The 15,456-nt window shown below is 39.0% G+C and overlaps 1 protein-coding gene across 1 annotated transcript in view; it reads left to right on the top strand.

The window, feature by feature from the left end:
- USP53 (ubiquitin specific peptidase 53) overlaps positions 1-15,456 on the top strand; it is a 57,141-nt gene that overhangs the window by 2,937 nt on the left and 38,748 nt on the right. Inside the window, exon 2 of the mRNA XM_069593385.1 lies at positions 14,723-15,414. Within this exon, the coding sequence (XP_069449486.1) occupies positions 15,271-15,414 (144 nt within the window). The 5' untranslated portion in view covers positions 14,723-15,270. The remainder of the gene's footprint in view (positions 1-14,722; positions 15,415-15,456) is intronic.

The following is a 15,456-nucleotide window of genomic DNA, read 5'->3' as shown; positions in this document are numbered from 1 at the left end:
CTGTGGTGAATCCACTTGTAAAGTGAAGCATTCCCAAACATTTTTTTGTAATTAGTTTTCATATTTTAAGTTTTCTTAAAGTAGGATAGCTCTACAAATGAAACTGCTTATTTTCTACTAAGAATGACTTAATAGATTTTAAATTTTGGAAGTTAATAATTCATTGTACAGTTTATCTGATGCCACTAATCTGGATTAAGTCTTTAGTCAAGGTTGATATGTCAGTTTAAAGAAATGGAGGAATAACAAAATGGGGTGTAAAATATCAATACAGCTTTTACTTTTTCTTCAAATGTGTTTTTTATATTGTTAAATATCATTTTATATCAAAGATTGTGTTTTTGCTGTCATTATAGTTAGCTTGCACTTTTACTGAGTGCTTGCCATGTTTTGGGCATTTATTAGTTCTTTTAGACATGGTTTATGATTCTTACAATAATTCTATGAACTTTTTAATATAGATTATAATTATAGCTAATGGAATTCATTTGCTTTTGATGATTAAGTAGTTGAGTAATATGCTGTGTTGGTGGAAATTTTTCAGAGGTAGAGTAATTGGAAATCATGAGGTCAGTATCAGAACATGAATTCCATCCTTGTCAAGAACCCATCAGGGCATTCTTTGTTAACCAGGTGCTTTGTACTTTATCTTCTTCTAAACTTCTCACCCTGCATAATAAAATCTTGGCCCTCTAATGATGGCCCTCCCTGTTTTTAGGTGAGCAGTCTATTTGAACCCTAGAAGATGTTTCCTCTTACAAGGTACCGCTGTATAGGCCTGAAATAATCTTGCCTCCTTGCCAGTATACTACTGACACTAACCCAGCTGCCAAGTGGTGGGAAATTGCCCTATACCCTGAATGCCTAGGCCCTCTTTGTTGATTTCATAGGGTTTGTTGATTGAGGTTTCGCTTTATTTCCTGAGCTTCATTCAGTAAGTATTTAATGACTGCCTACAATGTACTTTGTATTGTTCTAGTTGCTTGGAATTCAGTTTATATTCTAAGAGGATTGGGAGGAGAAACAATGATAAACAGTGATAAAAAACAATAAGTCAGTTGTATGCTATCATAGTTGGTGAAGAGTGCCAAGGAGAAAAGAAAAAGTAGAACAGGGCAAGGGGAACTGGGGATATGGAGTGGGTCGCAATTTTAAGTATAAGCCTCATATAGAAGGTGATTTTTGAGCAAAGCAAACATGAAGTGAGCCAAAGAGAAGTCATGTGGGTATCAAGAGGAAGTGTATTCCAGGCAGAGGAATAGAGTGTCAAGGCTTTAGAGCAGGAGTTTGCGTGGTTTGTTCAGGAATAATGAGGAGGCCCATAAAGTTGAAAACGGAGAATGTAAAGGGAAAGTAGTTAGGGATGGAGTTAGAGGTGAGAAGATGGGCCGGTGTTACATAAGAAGAAATGTATATTTGGTCTCTGCCTGTTTCCTGGCACACAGCTCCAAAAATTCTTGGAATCTGCAAGGTGATAAATGTGTGTTGAGATGGCGGTGGTTGAGATAAATGTGTGTTGGTGACTGGGTGCTAGCCGCAGAGTGAGAACTGATTGCCACGAAACCAACCATGTGATTAGAGGATTGAAATTTTCAGCCCTCCAACCCTCTCTACTCACCATACGCATACACACAAACCTCCAGAGAGGGGAGACGTGGAGGTTGAGCTACTCACCAGTGGCCAAATATTTAATCAAGCATGGCCACACAATGAGGCCTCCATTAAAAAATCCTAACTGAAGCGGTTTGGAGAGCTTTTGGGTTGGTGAACTTGTAGAGGTGTTGGGAGGATGGTGTTCTTGAGAGGGTGTGGAAGCTCATTGCCCCTTCCCACATTCTTTGCCCTATGCAGCTCTTCCATCAGACTGTTCGTGAGTTGTATCCTTTTATAGTGAACTTGAAATCCACTCAGGTAAGCTGTTTTCCAGAGTCATGCCAGCAAGTTAATTGAATCCTTGGCAGAGGTTAGAGGGAACCCCTAACTGATTGGTGCTTGATCAGAAATACAGGTGACTACTTGGGGCTTGTGGTTGGTGTCTGAAATGGGGAGTCAGTCTGGTGGAACTGAGCCGTTGGCTTGTGGAATGTGATACTAACTCCAGTAGTGTCAAATCGAGTTAAATTGTAGTGTCTTTTGAGAATTAGAGAATTGCTTATTGTGTAAAACCACACACATTTGGGCTCAGAAGTGGTGTGAGTTTAGAAAAAAGCGTTTTTACTTTTAGCAGGTAGTGAAGGCAATGGCACCCCACTCCAGTACTCTTGCCTCGAAAATCCCATGGACGGAGGAGCCTGGTAGGCTGCAGTCTCTGGGGTCGCTAAGAGTCGGACACAAATGAGCGACTTCACTTTGACTTTTCACTTTCATGCGCTGGAGAAGGAAATGGCAACCCACTGCAGTATTCTTGCCTGGAGAATCCCAGGGGTGAGGGAGCCTGGTGGGCTGCCGTCTATGGGGTCGCACAGAGTCGGACATGACTGAAGCGACTTAGCAGCAGCAGCAGCAGCAGCGTAAGCTTTGCAAGCCATTGTAAAGACTTTGATTTTTAATCTGAGTGTAATAAGGACCCATTAAAAAGTTTTGAGCAGAGGGATGGCTTTATCATTTAATTTTAGAAGTTTTATGTCTAATCTTGAGCATAGACTGTAACGGTTAATGGTAGAAGCAAGGAGACAATTAGGACATTATTTGGCAATCCAGGAAAGATCTGATGATGGCAAAGTCTAGAATAGTAGAAGTGGAAATGGTAAGAATTGGGCACATTGTTTCTGAGATATTCAAGAAAGAGGTGTCAAAGAGGATACGAAGATTATTTCTTCTGAGTGACTAGAATGATGAAGTTACCATCAGCTAAGATGCGGAAGAAGATAGAGGTAAAGCAGGAGTTCAGTTTGGGGCTTTGTCAAGGCAAAGGAATGTTAGGTGATCCCTGCCTTGGCATACTTTTCTTCTGAAGATCATGTCTTAAAGCAGATTGTCATAAGCCATTGTCTTTCCTGTTCATACTCTGTATGCTGGATACATACGCACTCCTGTTTGTCTCTAATTAGTTACCGTTGGAAACTAGTGATTAGTAACAGCCAGAATAAATAAAGCACAGTTCTTTATTGGACATAAAGAAGTTGAGCAAAAAGATACAAACATTGAAATTTACTTAAAATTTGTTTTTTTGGGTGGTGGTAGTATAGTTTGTCCTTATTACTTTACCTTTATTTTGTGTTTAATAAATTTTCTAGTATCATCTTCTCTAGTTCCTCCATTTGTAGAGTGACAGTGGTTTTGTATATCAAAAGTCATCTATTCGATTATCTTTCTTACTGTAATCCTTCAACTTTATAAAAAGGAGCCCTATAATGAATGAGTTTTTGTTGTTGTTGTTGTTTTGCTTTAACTTACTTATCTACCTACATATGGGAAGATCCCTTGGAGGAGGGGATGGCAACCCACTCTAGTCAGTATTCTTGCCTGGAGAATCTGCATGGACAGAGGAGTCTGGTGGGCTGCAGTCCATAGGGTTGCAGAGTTGGACATCACTGAAGTGACTTAGCATGCACACTTACCTATGTATAGGTATATATAAGTATAGGTATACTTATAGATAGCTTGCTAAAGTTTTAAATAGTTTTACTAGTAAGGTAGATGGTTGTAATATATCACTGAAAAGTCTTCAGTGTGTCCCTTAGTTAGCTATATTGCTTATTAGTGAAAAGATTTTAAAATGAAATTTCACTTAAGAGTTTGATGGTTAGGCCAGGGTACTATTAAGAATGTATTTCAGTAGCTTTATTAACAGTGATTCTCTCCTTCTATGGGATTGTATGTATTTCTAAATTTTCTGTTTGCAATATTTATGTGTATTTTAGATATCTATATAAAAAACAAATACTATTTTATAATCAAGAAAAAACCAGTATACTTAAAAGAACAAAGAAGTCTCTAAGGCTTTATCAGCTATTGTGTCAGTTTCCTAGGGCTGCTGTCGCAAAGGACCAAAAATCAGACAGCTTAAAGCAATAGAATTGTTCTTTCATGGTTCTGGAGGCTAGAAGTCCAAAATCGAGGTTTTAGCAGGATTGGTTCCTTTCTAGGGCTCTGTACAGAATCCTTCCTTGCCACTTTCTAGCTTCTGGTGGTAGCTGTCAATTCTTGATGTTCTTTTCCTTGTAGCTGTTATCATTCTAACCTCTGCCTGTCATCTTCACATGATATTCTGTTTGTCTCTTCTTCTAATGACTTCTGCTAGTCTTTTTGATTAGGCCCCATCCTAACGATCTCATCATAATGTAATCTCATCTGTAAAAACCCTATTTCCAAATGAGATCATGTTCACAGGTACTAGAGGCTAGGACTTCAAAATACTTGGGGGGCGGAGCACAGTTCAACCATAACAGCTATGAAGTGAAGTCGCTCAGTGTCTGACTCTTTGAGACCCCATGAACTGTAGCCTACCAGGAACTCCGTCCATGGTATTTTCTGGGCAAGAGTACTGGAGTGAGTTGCCATTTCCTTCTCCAGAGGATCTTCCCGACCCAGGGATCAAAACCAGGTCTCCCACATTGTAGGCAGATGCTTTACTGTCTGAGCCACAAGGGAAGCCCTGTAACAGCTATAATGAGTACAATTTCAGCTATTACTGCCATTTACCAAGACTGATCTCGTAGCCTAACTAAATCATTGGTGGTTAGAATTTACAATTACATTAAAAAAAATACAAACTTAGAAAAAGATTTAACTCTGGAGGTAAAAGACCTGTTGTTCTTTAGTCACTAAGTTGTATCTGACTCTGTGACCCCATGGATTGTAGTCTGGTACTTCAGTTCAGTTCAGTCGCTCAGTTGTGTCCAACTCTTTGTGACCCCATGGACTGTACCACGCCAGGCCTCCTGGTCCATCACCAACTCCCGGAGTTTACCCAAAGCCATGTCCATTGAGTCAGTGATGCCATCCAGCCATCTCATCCTCTGTCGTCCCCTTCTCCTCCCCTAAATCCCTCCCAGCATCAGGATCTTTTCCAATGAGTCAGCTCTTCACATCAGGTGGCAAAAGTATTGGCGTTTCAGCTTCAACATCAGTCCTTCCAATGAACACTCATGACTAATCTCCTTTAGAATGGACTGGTTGGATCTCCTTGTAGTCCAAGGGACTCTCAAGAGTCTTCTCCAACACCACAGTTCAAAAGCATCAATTCTTTGGCGCTCAGCTTTCTTTATAGTCCAACTCTCACATCCATACATGACCACTAGAAAAACCATAGCCTTGACTAGATGGACCTTTGTTGGCAAATTAATGTCTCTGCTTTTTAATATTCTGTCTAGGTTGGATATAACTTTTCTTCCAAGGAGCAAGCGTCTTTTAATTTTATGGCTGCAATCACCATCTACAGTGATTCTGAAGCCCCCCAAAATAAAGTCTGCCACTGTTTTCACTGTTTCTCCATATATATGCCATGAAGTGATTGGACCAGATGCCATGATCTTTGTTTTCTGAATGCTGAGCTTTAAGCCAACTTTTTCACTCTCCACTTTCATTTTCATCAAGAGGCTTTTTAATTCTTCGCTTTCTGCCATAATGGTGGTGTCATTTGCATATCTGAGGTTATTGAAATTTCTCCCGGCAATCTTGATCTCAGCTTGTGCTTCTTCCAGCCCAGCGTTTCTCATGATGTACTCTGCATAGAAGTTAAATAAGCAGGGTGACAATATACAGCCTTGACATACTCCTTTTCCTATTTGGAACCAGTCTGTTGCTCCATGTCCAGTTCTAACTCTTGCTTCCTGACCTGCATACACGTTTCTCAAGAGGCTGGTCAGGTGGTCTGGTATTCCCATCTCTTAAGAATTTTCCACAGTTTATTGTGATCCACACAGTCAAAGGCTTTGGTATAGTCAATAAAGCAGAAGTAGATTTTTTTTCTGGAACTCTCTTGCTTTTTCCATGATCCAACGGATATTGGCAATTTGATATCTGGTTTCTCTGCCTTTTCTAAAACCAGCTTGAACATCTGGAAGTTCATGGTTCACATACTACTGAAGCCTGGCTTGGAGAAATTTGAGGATTACTTCACTAGCATGTGAGATGAGTGTAATTGTGCAGTAGTCTGAACATTCTTCGGCATTGCCTTTCTTTGTGATTGGAATGAAAACACCTTTTTCCAGTCCTGTGGCCACAGCTGAATTTTCTGACTTTGCTGGCATAATGAGTGCAGCACTTTCACAGCTTCATCTTTCAGGATTTGAAATAGCTCAACTGGAATTCTATCACCTACACTAGCTTTGTTTGTAGTGATGCTTTCTAAGGGCCACTTGACTTCACATTCCAGGATGTCTGGCTCTAGCTGAGTGATCACACCATCGTGATTATCCGGGTCGTGAACATATTTTTTGTACAGTTCTTCTGTGTATTCTTGCCACCTCTTCTTAATATCTTCTGCTTCTGTCAGGTCCAGACCATTTCTGTCCTTTATTGAGCCCATCTTTGCATGAAATGTTCCCTTGGTATCTCTAATTTTCTTGAAGAGATCTTTAGTCTTTCCCATTCTCTTGTTTTCCTCTATTTCTTTGCCTTGATCGCTGAGGAAGGCTCTCATCTCTCCTTGCTATTTTTTGGAACTCTGCATTCAAATGAGTATATCTTTCCTTTTCTCCTTTGCTTTTTGGGTCTCTTCTTTTCACAGCTATTTGTAAGGCCTCCCCAGACAGCCATTTTGCTTTTTTGCATTTCTTTTTCTTAAAGATGGTTTTGATCCCTTTCTCCTGTACAATGTCACAAACCCCCGTCCATAGTTCATCAGGCACTCTATCAGATCTAATCCTTAAAGCTATTTCTCAGTTCCACTGTATAATCATAAGGGATTTGATTTAGGCCATACCTGAATGGTCTAGTGGTTTTCCCCACTTTCTTCAATTTAAGTTGGATTTGGCAATAAGAAGTTTATGATCTCAGCCACAGTCAGTTCCCCGTCTTGTTTTTGTTGACTGTATAGAGTTTCTCCATCTTTGGCTGCAACAAATATAATCAGTCCAAGTGCTGACCATCTGGAGATGTCCATGTGTAGATTCCTCTCTTTTGTTGTTGGAAGAGGATGTTTGCTATGACCAGTGCGTTCTCTTGGCAGAACTCTATTAGCCTTTACCCTGCTTCGTTCTGTACTCCAAGGCCAAATTTGCCTGCTACTCCAGGTATTTCTCAACTCCCTACTTTTGCAATCCAGTCTCCTATAATGAGAAGGACATCAGTTTTGGGTGTTAGTTCTAAAAAGTCTTGTAGGTCTTCACAGAACTGTTCAACTTCAGCTTTTTCAGCATTACTGGACTGGGCATAGAGTTGGATTACCGTGATATTGAATGGTCTGCCTTGAAAATGAACAGAGATCATTCTGTCATTTTTGAGACTGCATCCAAGTACTGCATTTCAGGCTCTTTTGTTGACTGTGATGGCTACTGCATTTCTTTTAAGGAATTCTTGCCCACAGTAGTAGATATAATAGTCATCTGAGTTAAATTCACCTTTCTAGTCCATTTTAGTTTGCTGATTCCGAAAATGTCGACGTTCACTCTTGCCATCTCCTGTTTGATTACCAGACAATAAGGCACTGATTAAAGAAACTGAAGAGAACACAAACAGATGGAAAGATATACTGTGTTCATGGATTGGAATAATTAATATTATTAAAATGATCCTACTACTCAAGACGATCTACAGATTCAGTGCAATCTGTATCAAAATACGGGTGGCATTTTTCACAGGACTAGGCCAAATAATCCTACAATTAGTATGGAAAAAAGACCCTGAATAGCTAAAACATTTTTGAGAAAGAAGAGTAAAACTCGGTATATCATGTTCCCTTACTTCAAGCTATATTACCAAAAGAATATAATATGGCAGAAAAATAGATACATAGAATATACCGCGGGAAAGACAAAGTCTTCAGTAAATGGTCCTGGGAGAAGTAGATAGCTCTGTGCAAAGGAATCACTGGACTAATGTGTCACACCATTCACAAGTATAAATTCAAAGTGGATTAAAGATTGAAATATAAGAGCTAAGACCATAAATTCTGGAGGAATACATAGGCAACACCATCTTTGACATTAGTCTTAGTAATATTTTGGGGGCTATATCTCCACAGGTAAAGCAAATAAAAGTAAAAACATACAAATGGGACTACGTCAAACCAAAAATCTTTTGTACACTCAAAGGAAACTGTCAACAAAAGGAAAAGGCTACCTGCTGAATGGGAGAAGATATTTGTTAATAATATATCTGATAAAGGGTTAATGCCCAAAATATACAAGGAACTCATACAACACAATATCAGAAGAAAAACAAGCTGATTAAAAAATGGGCAGAGGATCTGAATAGATATTTTTTCAAAGAAGATAAATTGCCAACAGGCACATGAAAAGATGCTCAGCGTCACTAATCATCAAGGAAATGCAAATCAGAAACAATGAAATATCACCTCATACCTGTCAGAATGGCTGCCATTTTAAAAAACGACAGGGACTTCCTTGGTAGTCTAGCGCCTAAGATTCTGCACTCCCACTGTAGGGGGCCTGGTTTTGATCCTTGTCAAGGAATGAGATCCCATGTGCTTCCAATAAAGATCCTGTATGTCTCAATGAAGAGCCACAACTAAGACCCAGCACAGCCAAAACAAAGACAACAGGTAACAAATGTTGGCCAGGATGTGGAGAAAAGGGAACGATTGTGCACTATTGGTGAAGATATAAATTGCCCAGCCACTGTGGAAAGTAATATGGAAACTTCTCAAGAAATTAAAAATAGGACTGCCAAAAAAAAGAGAGAGAGAGAGAGAGCTGTCAAATGATCCAGTAATTGCGCTCCTGAGTATTTATCGAAAGAAAGCAAAAACACTATTTTGAAAAGATGTGTGCACCCCTGTGTTTATTGCAGCATTATTTACAGCAGCCAAGCTTCGGAAGCAACCCAGGGGGCCATCAGTAGATGAATGGATGAAGAAGAGGTGCTGCATGTGTTTATATTCATACAGTGGAATATTATTCACCCGTAAAAAATGAAATTTGCCAATTGTGACAACTTAGATGGACCTTAGAGAGTATTATGTTAACTGAAATAAATCACATATAAAAAAACAAATACTGTTTGATTTCATTTATATCTGGAATCTAAAAAACAAAACAAACAATTACACATAGCAAAATAAAGACAGAATTATGAATAGAGAGAGCAAACAAGTGGTTGCCAGAGGACTGAGGTTGAAGGGAAGAGGGGAGTATGTGAGGGAGCTTAAGAGGTATAAGCTTCCATTTGCAAAATAAACCAGTCACGGGTATGAAATGTGCAGTGTGGGAAATATAGTCAATAACTGTGTAATGTTTTTGTAAGGTGACATTTTGTAACTTTTTTTTTTCTTGAAATGTGTAGAAGTGGCAAATTACTATGTTGTATAACAGGAGCTAACATAATGTTATAGGTCAGTTATACTTCAAAAACAAGCAAACATACAAATAAACTCATGGAAAAAGGGCAGATTGTGGTTACCAGAAGTGGGGGCTTGGGGAAGTGGGCACACTGATGCAGGTTGCCGAAAGGTACAGGGTATGCCTCCTAGTTATAAGATAAAGAAGAGCTAGGAATGTACTGTACAATGTGATGATTAGAATTAACACTGCTGTTTGTTACATGAAAGTTCTTAGAGTCAATCCTAAGAATTCTCATCACAAGGAGCATATTTTTTCCTGCTTCTTTAATTCTGTATCTATATTCGAGGATGAATGTTTCACTGAGCTTATTGTGATAATCACTTCACCATGTATCAAGTCAAATCTTCATGCTATACACCTTAAACTTATACGGTGCATGTGTCAGTTATGTCTCAATAAAACTGGAAGGAGAAAAATCTGAACACCCTTTAGCTGTCACTCTCCAACCCTGTCTTCACTTGTTCTCCATAGCCCTCATGTCTCCAGTGTAAGCAGCTTCTTATCTACTGTCTGTCTCCAGAGGTGTTTCTTTTGGACATTTTGGATGAATGGGATCTTACAGTGTGTGGTCTTCTGTGACTTTCACTTATCAGCATGTTTTTGGTGTTTATGTTGTAGCATGTTTAAGTACTTCATTTCTTTTTATGGCTAAATAATATATTCTGTTGTGTGTCTACACACATATTCATATACACACAGACACCATCTTTTATTTATTCTTTAGTCAAATATATGGGTTGTTTTCCACCTTTCAGCTGCTGTATATTGCTGTTAGCTCTTTTCTGCACAACTTCCCCAAATTTATTGAAAGAGTAAATACAGAATTACATTTGAATTCCTAGAATAAATCTTATTAATTTTCCAGTGGCACATTGTCCTTTTGACACACTGGTAGATTGTCAGGGTAGAGTGAGGATAGAACATGCGGGGGCCTTGAAGGTGTCTCCACTTGTTGTGTTGCTAGGTGATATCTGATTCTTTGTGACCTCATGAACTGCAGCATGCCAAGCTTCCCTGTCCTTTACTGTCTCTTGGAGTTTGCTCAAACTCATGTCTGTTGAGTCAGTGATGCCATCCAACCATCTGATCCTCTGTTACCCCCTTCTCCTCTTGTTCTCAATCTTTCCTAGCATCAGGGTATTTTTGAGTGAGTTGGCTCTTGGCCTTATGGGGCCAAAGTATTGGAGCTTCAGCTACAGCATCAATCCTTCCAATGAACACCCAGGACTGATTTCCTTTCGGATTAACTGTTTTGATCTCTTTGCAGTCCAGGGGACTCTCAAGAGTCTTCTCCAACACCACAGTTCAAAAGCATCAGTTCTTTGGCACTCAGCCCTCTTTATGGTCCATCTCTCACATCCATGCATGACTACTGGGAAAACCATCAAAATCAAAATGACTCAAATGAAGTTGCTCAGCTGTGTCCTACTCTTTGCGACCCGTGGACTGTAGCCTACCAGGCTCCTCTGTCCATGGGATTCCCCAGGCAAGAGTACTGGAGTGGGTTGCCATTTCCTTCTCCAGGGGATCTTCCCAACCCAGGGATCGAACCCAGGTCTCCCGCATTGGAGGCAGACGCTTTAACCTCTGAGCCACCAGGGAAATCCATAGGTTTGACTATATGGACCTTTGTTGGCAAAGTGATGTCTCTGCTTTTTAATATGCTGTTTGTCATAGCTTTCCTTCCACGGAGTAAGTGTCTTTTAATTTTGTGACTGCAGTCACCATCCACAGTGATTTTGGAGCCCTAGAAAATAAAATCTGTCACTGTTTCCATATCTATTTGCTATGAAGTGGTGGGACCCGAAGCCGTGATCTTAACATTTTTGAATGTTGAATTTCAAGCCAGCTTTTTCACTCTTCTCTTTCACCCTCGTCAAGAGACTCTTTAGTTCCTCTTTACTTTCTATCATTACAGTGGTATCATCTGCATATCTGAGGTTGTTAATATTTCTCCTGGCAGTCTTGATTCCAGCTTGTGAGTCATCCAGCCCAACATTTTGTATGATGTACTTACTCTAAATAAAGGTTAAATAAGCAGGGTGACAATATACAGCCTTGACATAGTCCTTTTCCCATTTTGAACCAGTCCGTTGTTCTATGTCCAATTCTAACTTGCTTCTTGTGACTGTGGCTCAGATCATGAGCTCCTTATTGCAAAATCCAGGCTTAAATTGAAGAAAATAGGGAAAACCACTAGACCTTTCAGGTATGACCTAAATGAAATCCATTATAATTATACTGTGAAGGTGACGAAGAGATTCCAGGGATTAGATCTGGTAGGCAGAGTGCCTGAAGAACTATGGATGGGATTCATAACATTGTACAAGAGGTGGTGACCAAACCATCCCCAAGATAAAGAAATACAGGATGGCAAAGTGTTTCTTTGAGGTGGCTTTACAAATAGCTGAGAAAAGTCAAAGAAGAAAGATATACCCAGCTGAATGCAGAGTTCCAGGGAATAGCAAGGAGAGATGAGAAAGCCCTCCTAAGTGAACAATGCAAAGAAATAGCAAAAAACAATAGAATGAGAAAGACTAGAGATCTCTTCAAGAAAAGCGATATCAAGGGAACATTTTATGAAAGATGGGCACAATAAAGGACAAAAGTGGTATGTATGGACCTAACAGAAGCAGAAGATATTAAGAAGAGGTGTCAAGTATACACAGAAGAACTGTACAAAAAAGGTCTTAATGACCCAGATAGTCATGATGGTGTGATCACTCACATTCATGTAGAGCCAGACATCATGGACTGTGAAGTCAAGTGGGCCTTAGGAAACATTACTGTGAACAAAGCTGGTGGAAGTGATGGAATTCCAACTGAGCTATTTCAAATGCCAAAAGATGATGCTGTGAAAGTGCTGCAATCAATATGCCAACAAATTTGGAAAACTCAGCAGTGGACTCAGCAGCCCACTCCGGTGTTCTTGCCTGGAGAATCCCAGGGATGGGGAAGCCTGGTGGGCTGCTGTCTATGGGGTCGCACAGAGTCGGACACGACTGAAGTGACTTAGCAGCAGCAGCACTCATTTCACATGCTAGCAAGGTAGTGCTCAAAATCCTTCAAAATAGGTTTCAACAGTACATGAATCAAGAACTTCCAGATGTACAAGCTGGATTTAGAAAAGGCAAAGGAACCAGAGATCAAATTGCCAACATTTGTTGGACCATAGAAAAACCAAGGGACTTCCTGAAAAAACATCTGCTTCTTCTTCATGTTGCACTTGTTACCACTGGCTGTACTCTGATGCTCACCTGATGTTTTAATCTCATTTACACTCCAAATGGCACTGGGGTGGTAACAGAACTTTCCTGTTTCTTTGCATTGTGTGGGGTGGGATTCTCCGCCTACAATGTGAAGAATGGAAAGTTCACAACTAGACACATCTTCCCAGTCTGTAACCTTTGGCCCTCTGTGTCTCTGGATGCTGTTTCTCTCCCAGTCTATGAGCCAGTTACTGTACTTAATGTTTGTCCCTGTTTCTACTTAGACTATTTGTTGCTTTTTTATAATCTCCACAGAGTTGCATTGGAGGAAGAAAACTAGGAGGACATATTAGTTTGACATTTTGCCCAAGAACAGCAGCTTAATATTTTTAAAATTATCTGTTTGTGTCTGTGTCCATCACAGAACTGAACTCATTATGGTAGGGATTGTTTCACAAATCTTTTAACCATTCAGGGTAAGACCTGATGCCTAGTTGTATGATTGTTGACAGAATATCATTTTGAAGGTTTCTTCCATTAAAAATACAAATTTACGACTGATACAGTGCTCCCTTACTATTGTAAAATTATGACTGCGTTTATTAAAAATTTCTGTGAAAGTTTTCAGAATCATTTAGATCACTTTAGAAGAAGTTACAATCCACAGAGTTGAAAAGAAGAAAACCGCTAACATAATGTAGTGTTTTATAACTCTTGAAAGTTTTAACCTATCTTAAGCAGGGCTATTATTAGTGTTGTTCCCATTTTATAGATGAAGCTATGAATGAGATGACAAAAATTTATCTAAGACCGAACATCTAAGACACGATCAATAATATGTGGGGCGGGAAGCAAGAGTCTCTCGACCTGAATTCTGTGAAGACTACTGCTTTTCTTCTTTATTCCTCAGTGCTTTGCCAGCATATTGGGCATTTGATCAGTGGTATTGAACTGACTGGTAACATTCTGTCCTCATGCTTTTGTGCTGTGAAGTGAAACTCAGGGGCGTTCACCCAGAGTTTAAATGGAACGAAGTCCTTGCACAGGACTTTTGAGGCCCACCATGATCTCTCTTTCCCAGGGATCCTCTATTTTAATCTACTCTCCTCTTTGTTCATATTTCTTCTGCCACGCTGGGCTTCTTAAAATCTGGTTTGCCAGGCATGCTAGGAAAGTCTTTCCAAGATAGCATCTTCACCTCCTTGAAATCTTTGTGTAAAGGTAACCTCAATTATACTTTCTGTGACTATCCTGTTTAAAAGTTCAAACCCTGTCCCATTATACACACTTCTCATCCCCTTCGCTTACGTTGTTTTTATGTTAGCACTCAGTGCACAGTTCTAGTACCTTCTACAGTTCATTATTCACTGAATTATGGTCTGTCTGTCCTCATCAAAGTGTCAGTTCTAGTGCTTGGCACAGAACCTGTCTCAGTCTAATGTTTGTTGAATGAATGAATGCAGAAGAAAATTCAGTTGATTAAACTTTGTTAGTAATACTTGGTTGTTTTTAATTAAGAAGTGGAACATTTTGAAATCCTTTTAGCCAGGAGCATGTGTTCATGAACAGTGTGGAAATTTAATTCCCTAAGTAATGTTTCTCCTGAGTTTTAATGCATGTCAATTTACATAAAATCTATTGACATTCTTAGAGAAATATGATTCTGTGTAGGGTAGGTGACAATATAGAGGCTCTGTAGATGAATTTGTTTTAATAAACAGAAATATATAGTAGTATTGACAGTAAAGTTAGTATTATTCAAAGGACTACCTGAAATCTAAGTTAATTCTATTAGTCTTTTTGAAACCATCATGCAACCATTGAAATCTTGAAGTAGATAGTGATTAATATCACCTTGATATTTTTTGAAAATTTAAATGATGAGCCATGTTTTCATTTTCTTAATTTGAAAAGAACTTTATTCTGATCCTTTTATGAGTGTACATATACTATTTTACTTATATATTCAATATTGGTGTTCATAAAGTAAAACAGGAATTTTCTTGATTTGCCTTTTATTTAAACATTTCTTTTCTTTTCTTGTAGATATGCTTTGAGGTCACATTGGTATGAAATATGGAGTCACCTTTAATAACTTCACCTGGAAAAGAGTCTTCTTTCTTGTTAACAAAACATAAGGAAAACAAATGACCAAAGGAATCATACCAAATGCTAACTCTACATCTTTTTGTATCATCTGTTTTTGAAACCATCAAGACAAATGACTTGTGCTTTAAAGAATATGATTTCCTCATCGAGGTTATTTTTAACAGTTTTTAAAAAATCTTTTAATCTTTTTCATCTTAAATTGTACTCTTAGAAAATTTACCACCAAGATTTTTAAATCTTTAAGGCCTTGTTTAAAATAGTTTGCTTGTTTAGTTTTCAGAACCTTAATGCTTTTGTATCCTATTTTTACTTGACAAAGTCCTCAAAACTACAGCATCAGGAAAGATATGGACTTGGAAACTTACATTATTGTAATAGACTGGAGCAGATTTAAGTGGACCATTCAAGACCCTGTCCATTTTATCATCAGAAGTATCACATAAGTACACACATCTTAGCTTTAATGCAAGCAAAGTTGCTTGAAAATGGCATGGGTAAAATTCTTACGGAAACCTGGTGGCAATCTTGGAAAAGCTTATCAGCCTGGGAGTATGCTGTCCCTGGCCCCTACCAAAGGCTTGTTGAATGAACCAGGACAAAACAGCTGCTTTCTTAACAGTGCTGTACAGGTGAGACGGTCGTTTCTTGTCAAATTTTAAAAAGTGCCTTTC

Source organism: Ovis canadensis, chromosome 6 (genome assembly GCF_042477335.2).
Source record: "Ovis canadensis isolate MfBH-ARS-UI-01 breed Bighorn chromosome 6, ARS-UI_OviCan_v2, whole genome shotgun sequence".
NCBI lineage: Eukaryota > Metazoa > Chordata > Mammalia > Artiodactyla > Bovidae > Ovis > Ovis canadensis.
Note: the sequence above shows the minus strand (reverse complement) of the source record. Positions and strands in the feature narration are given on the sequence as shown.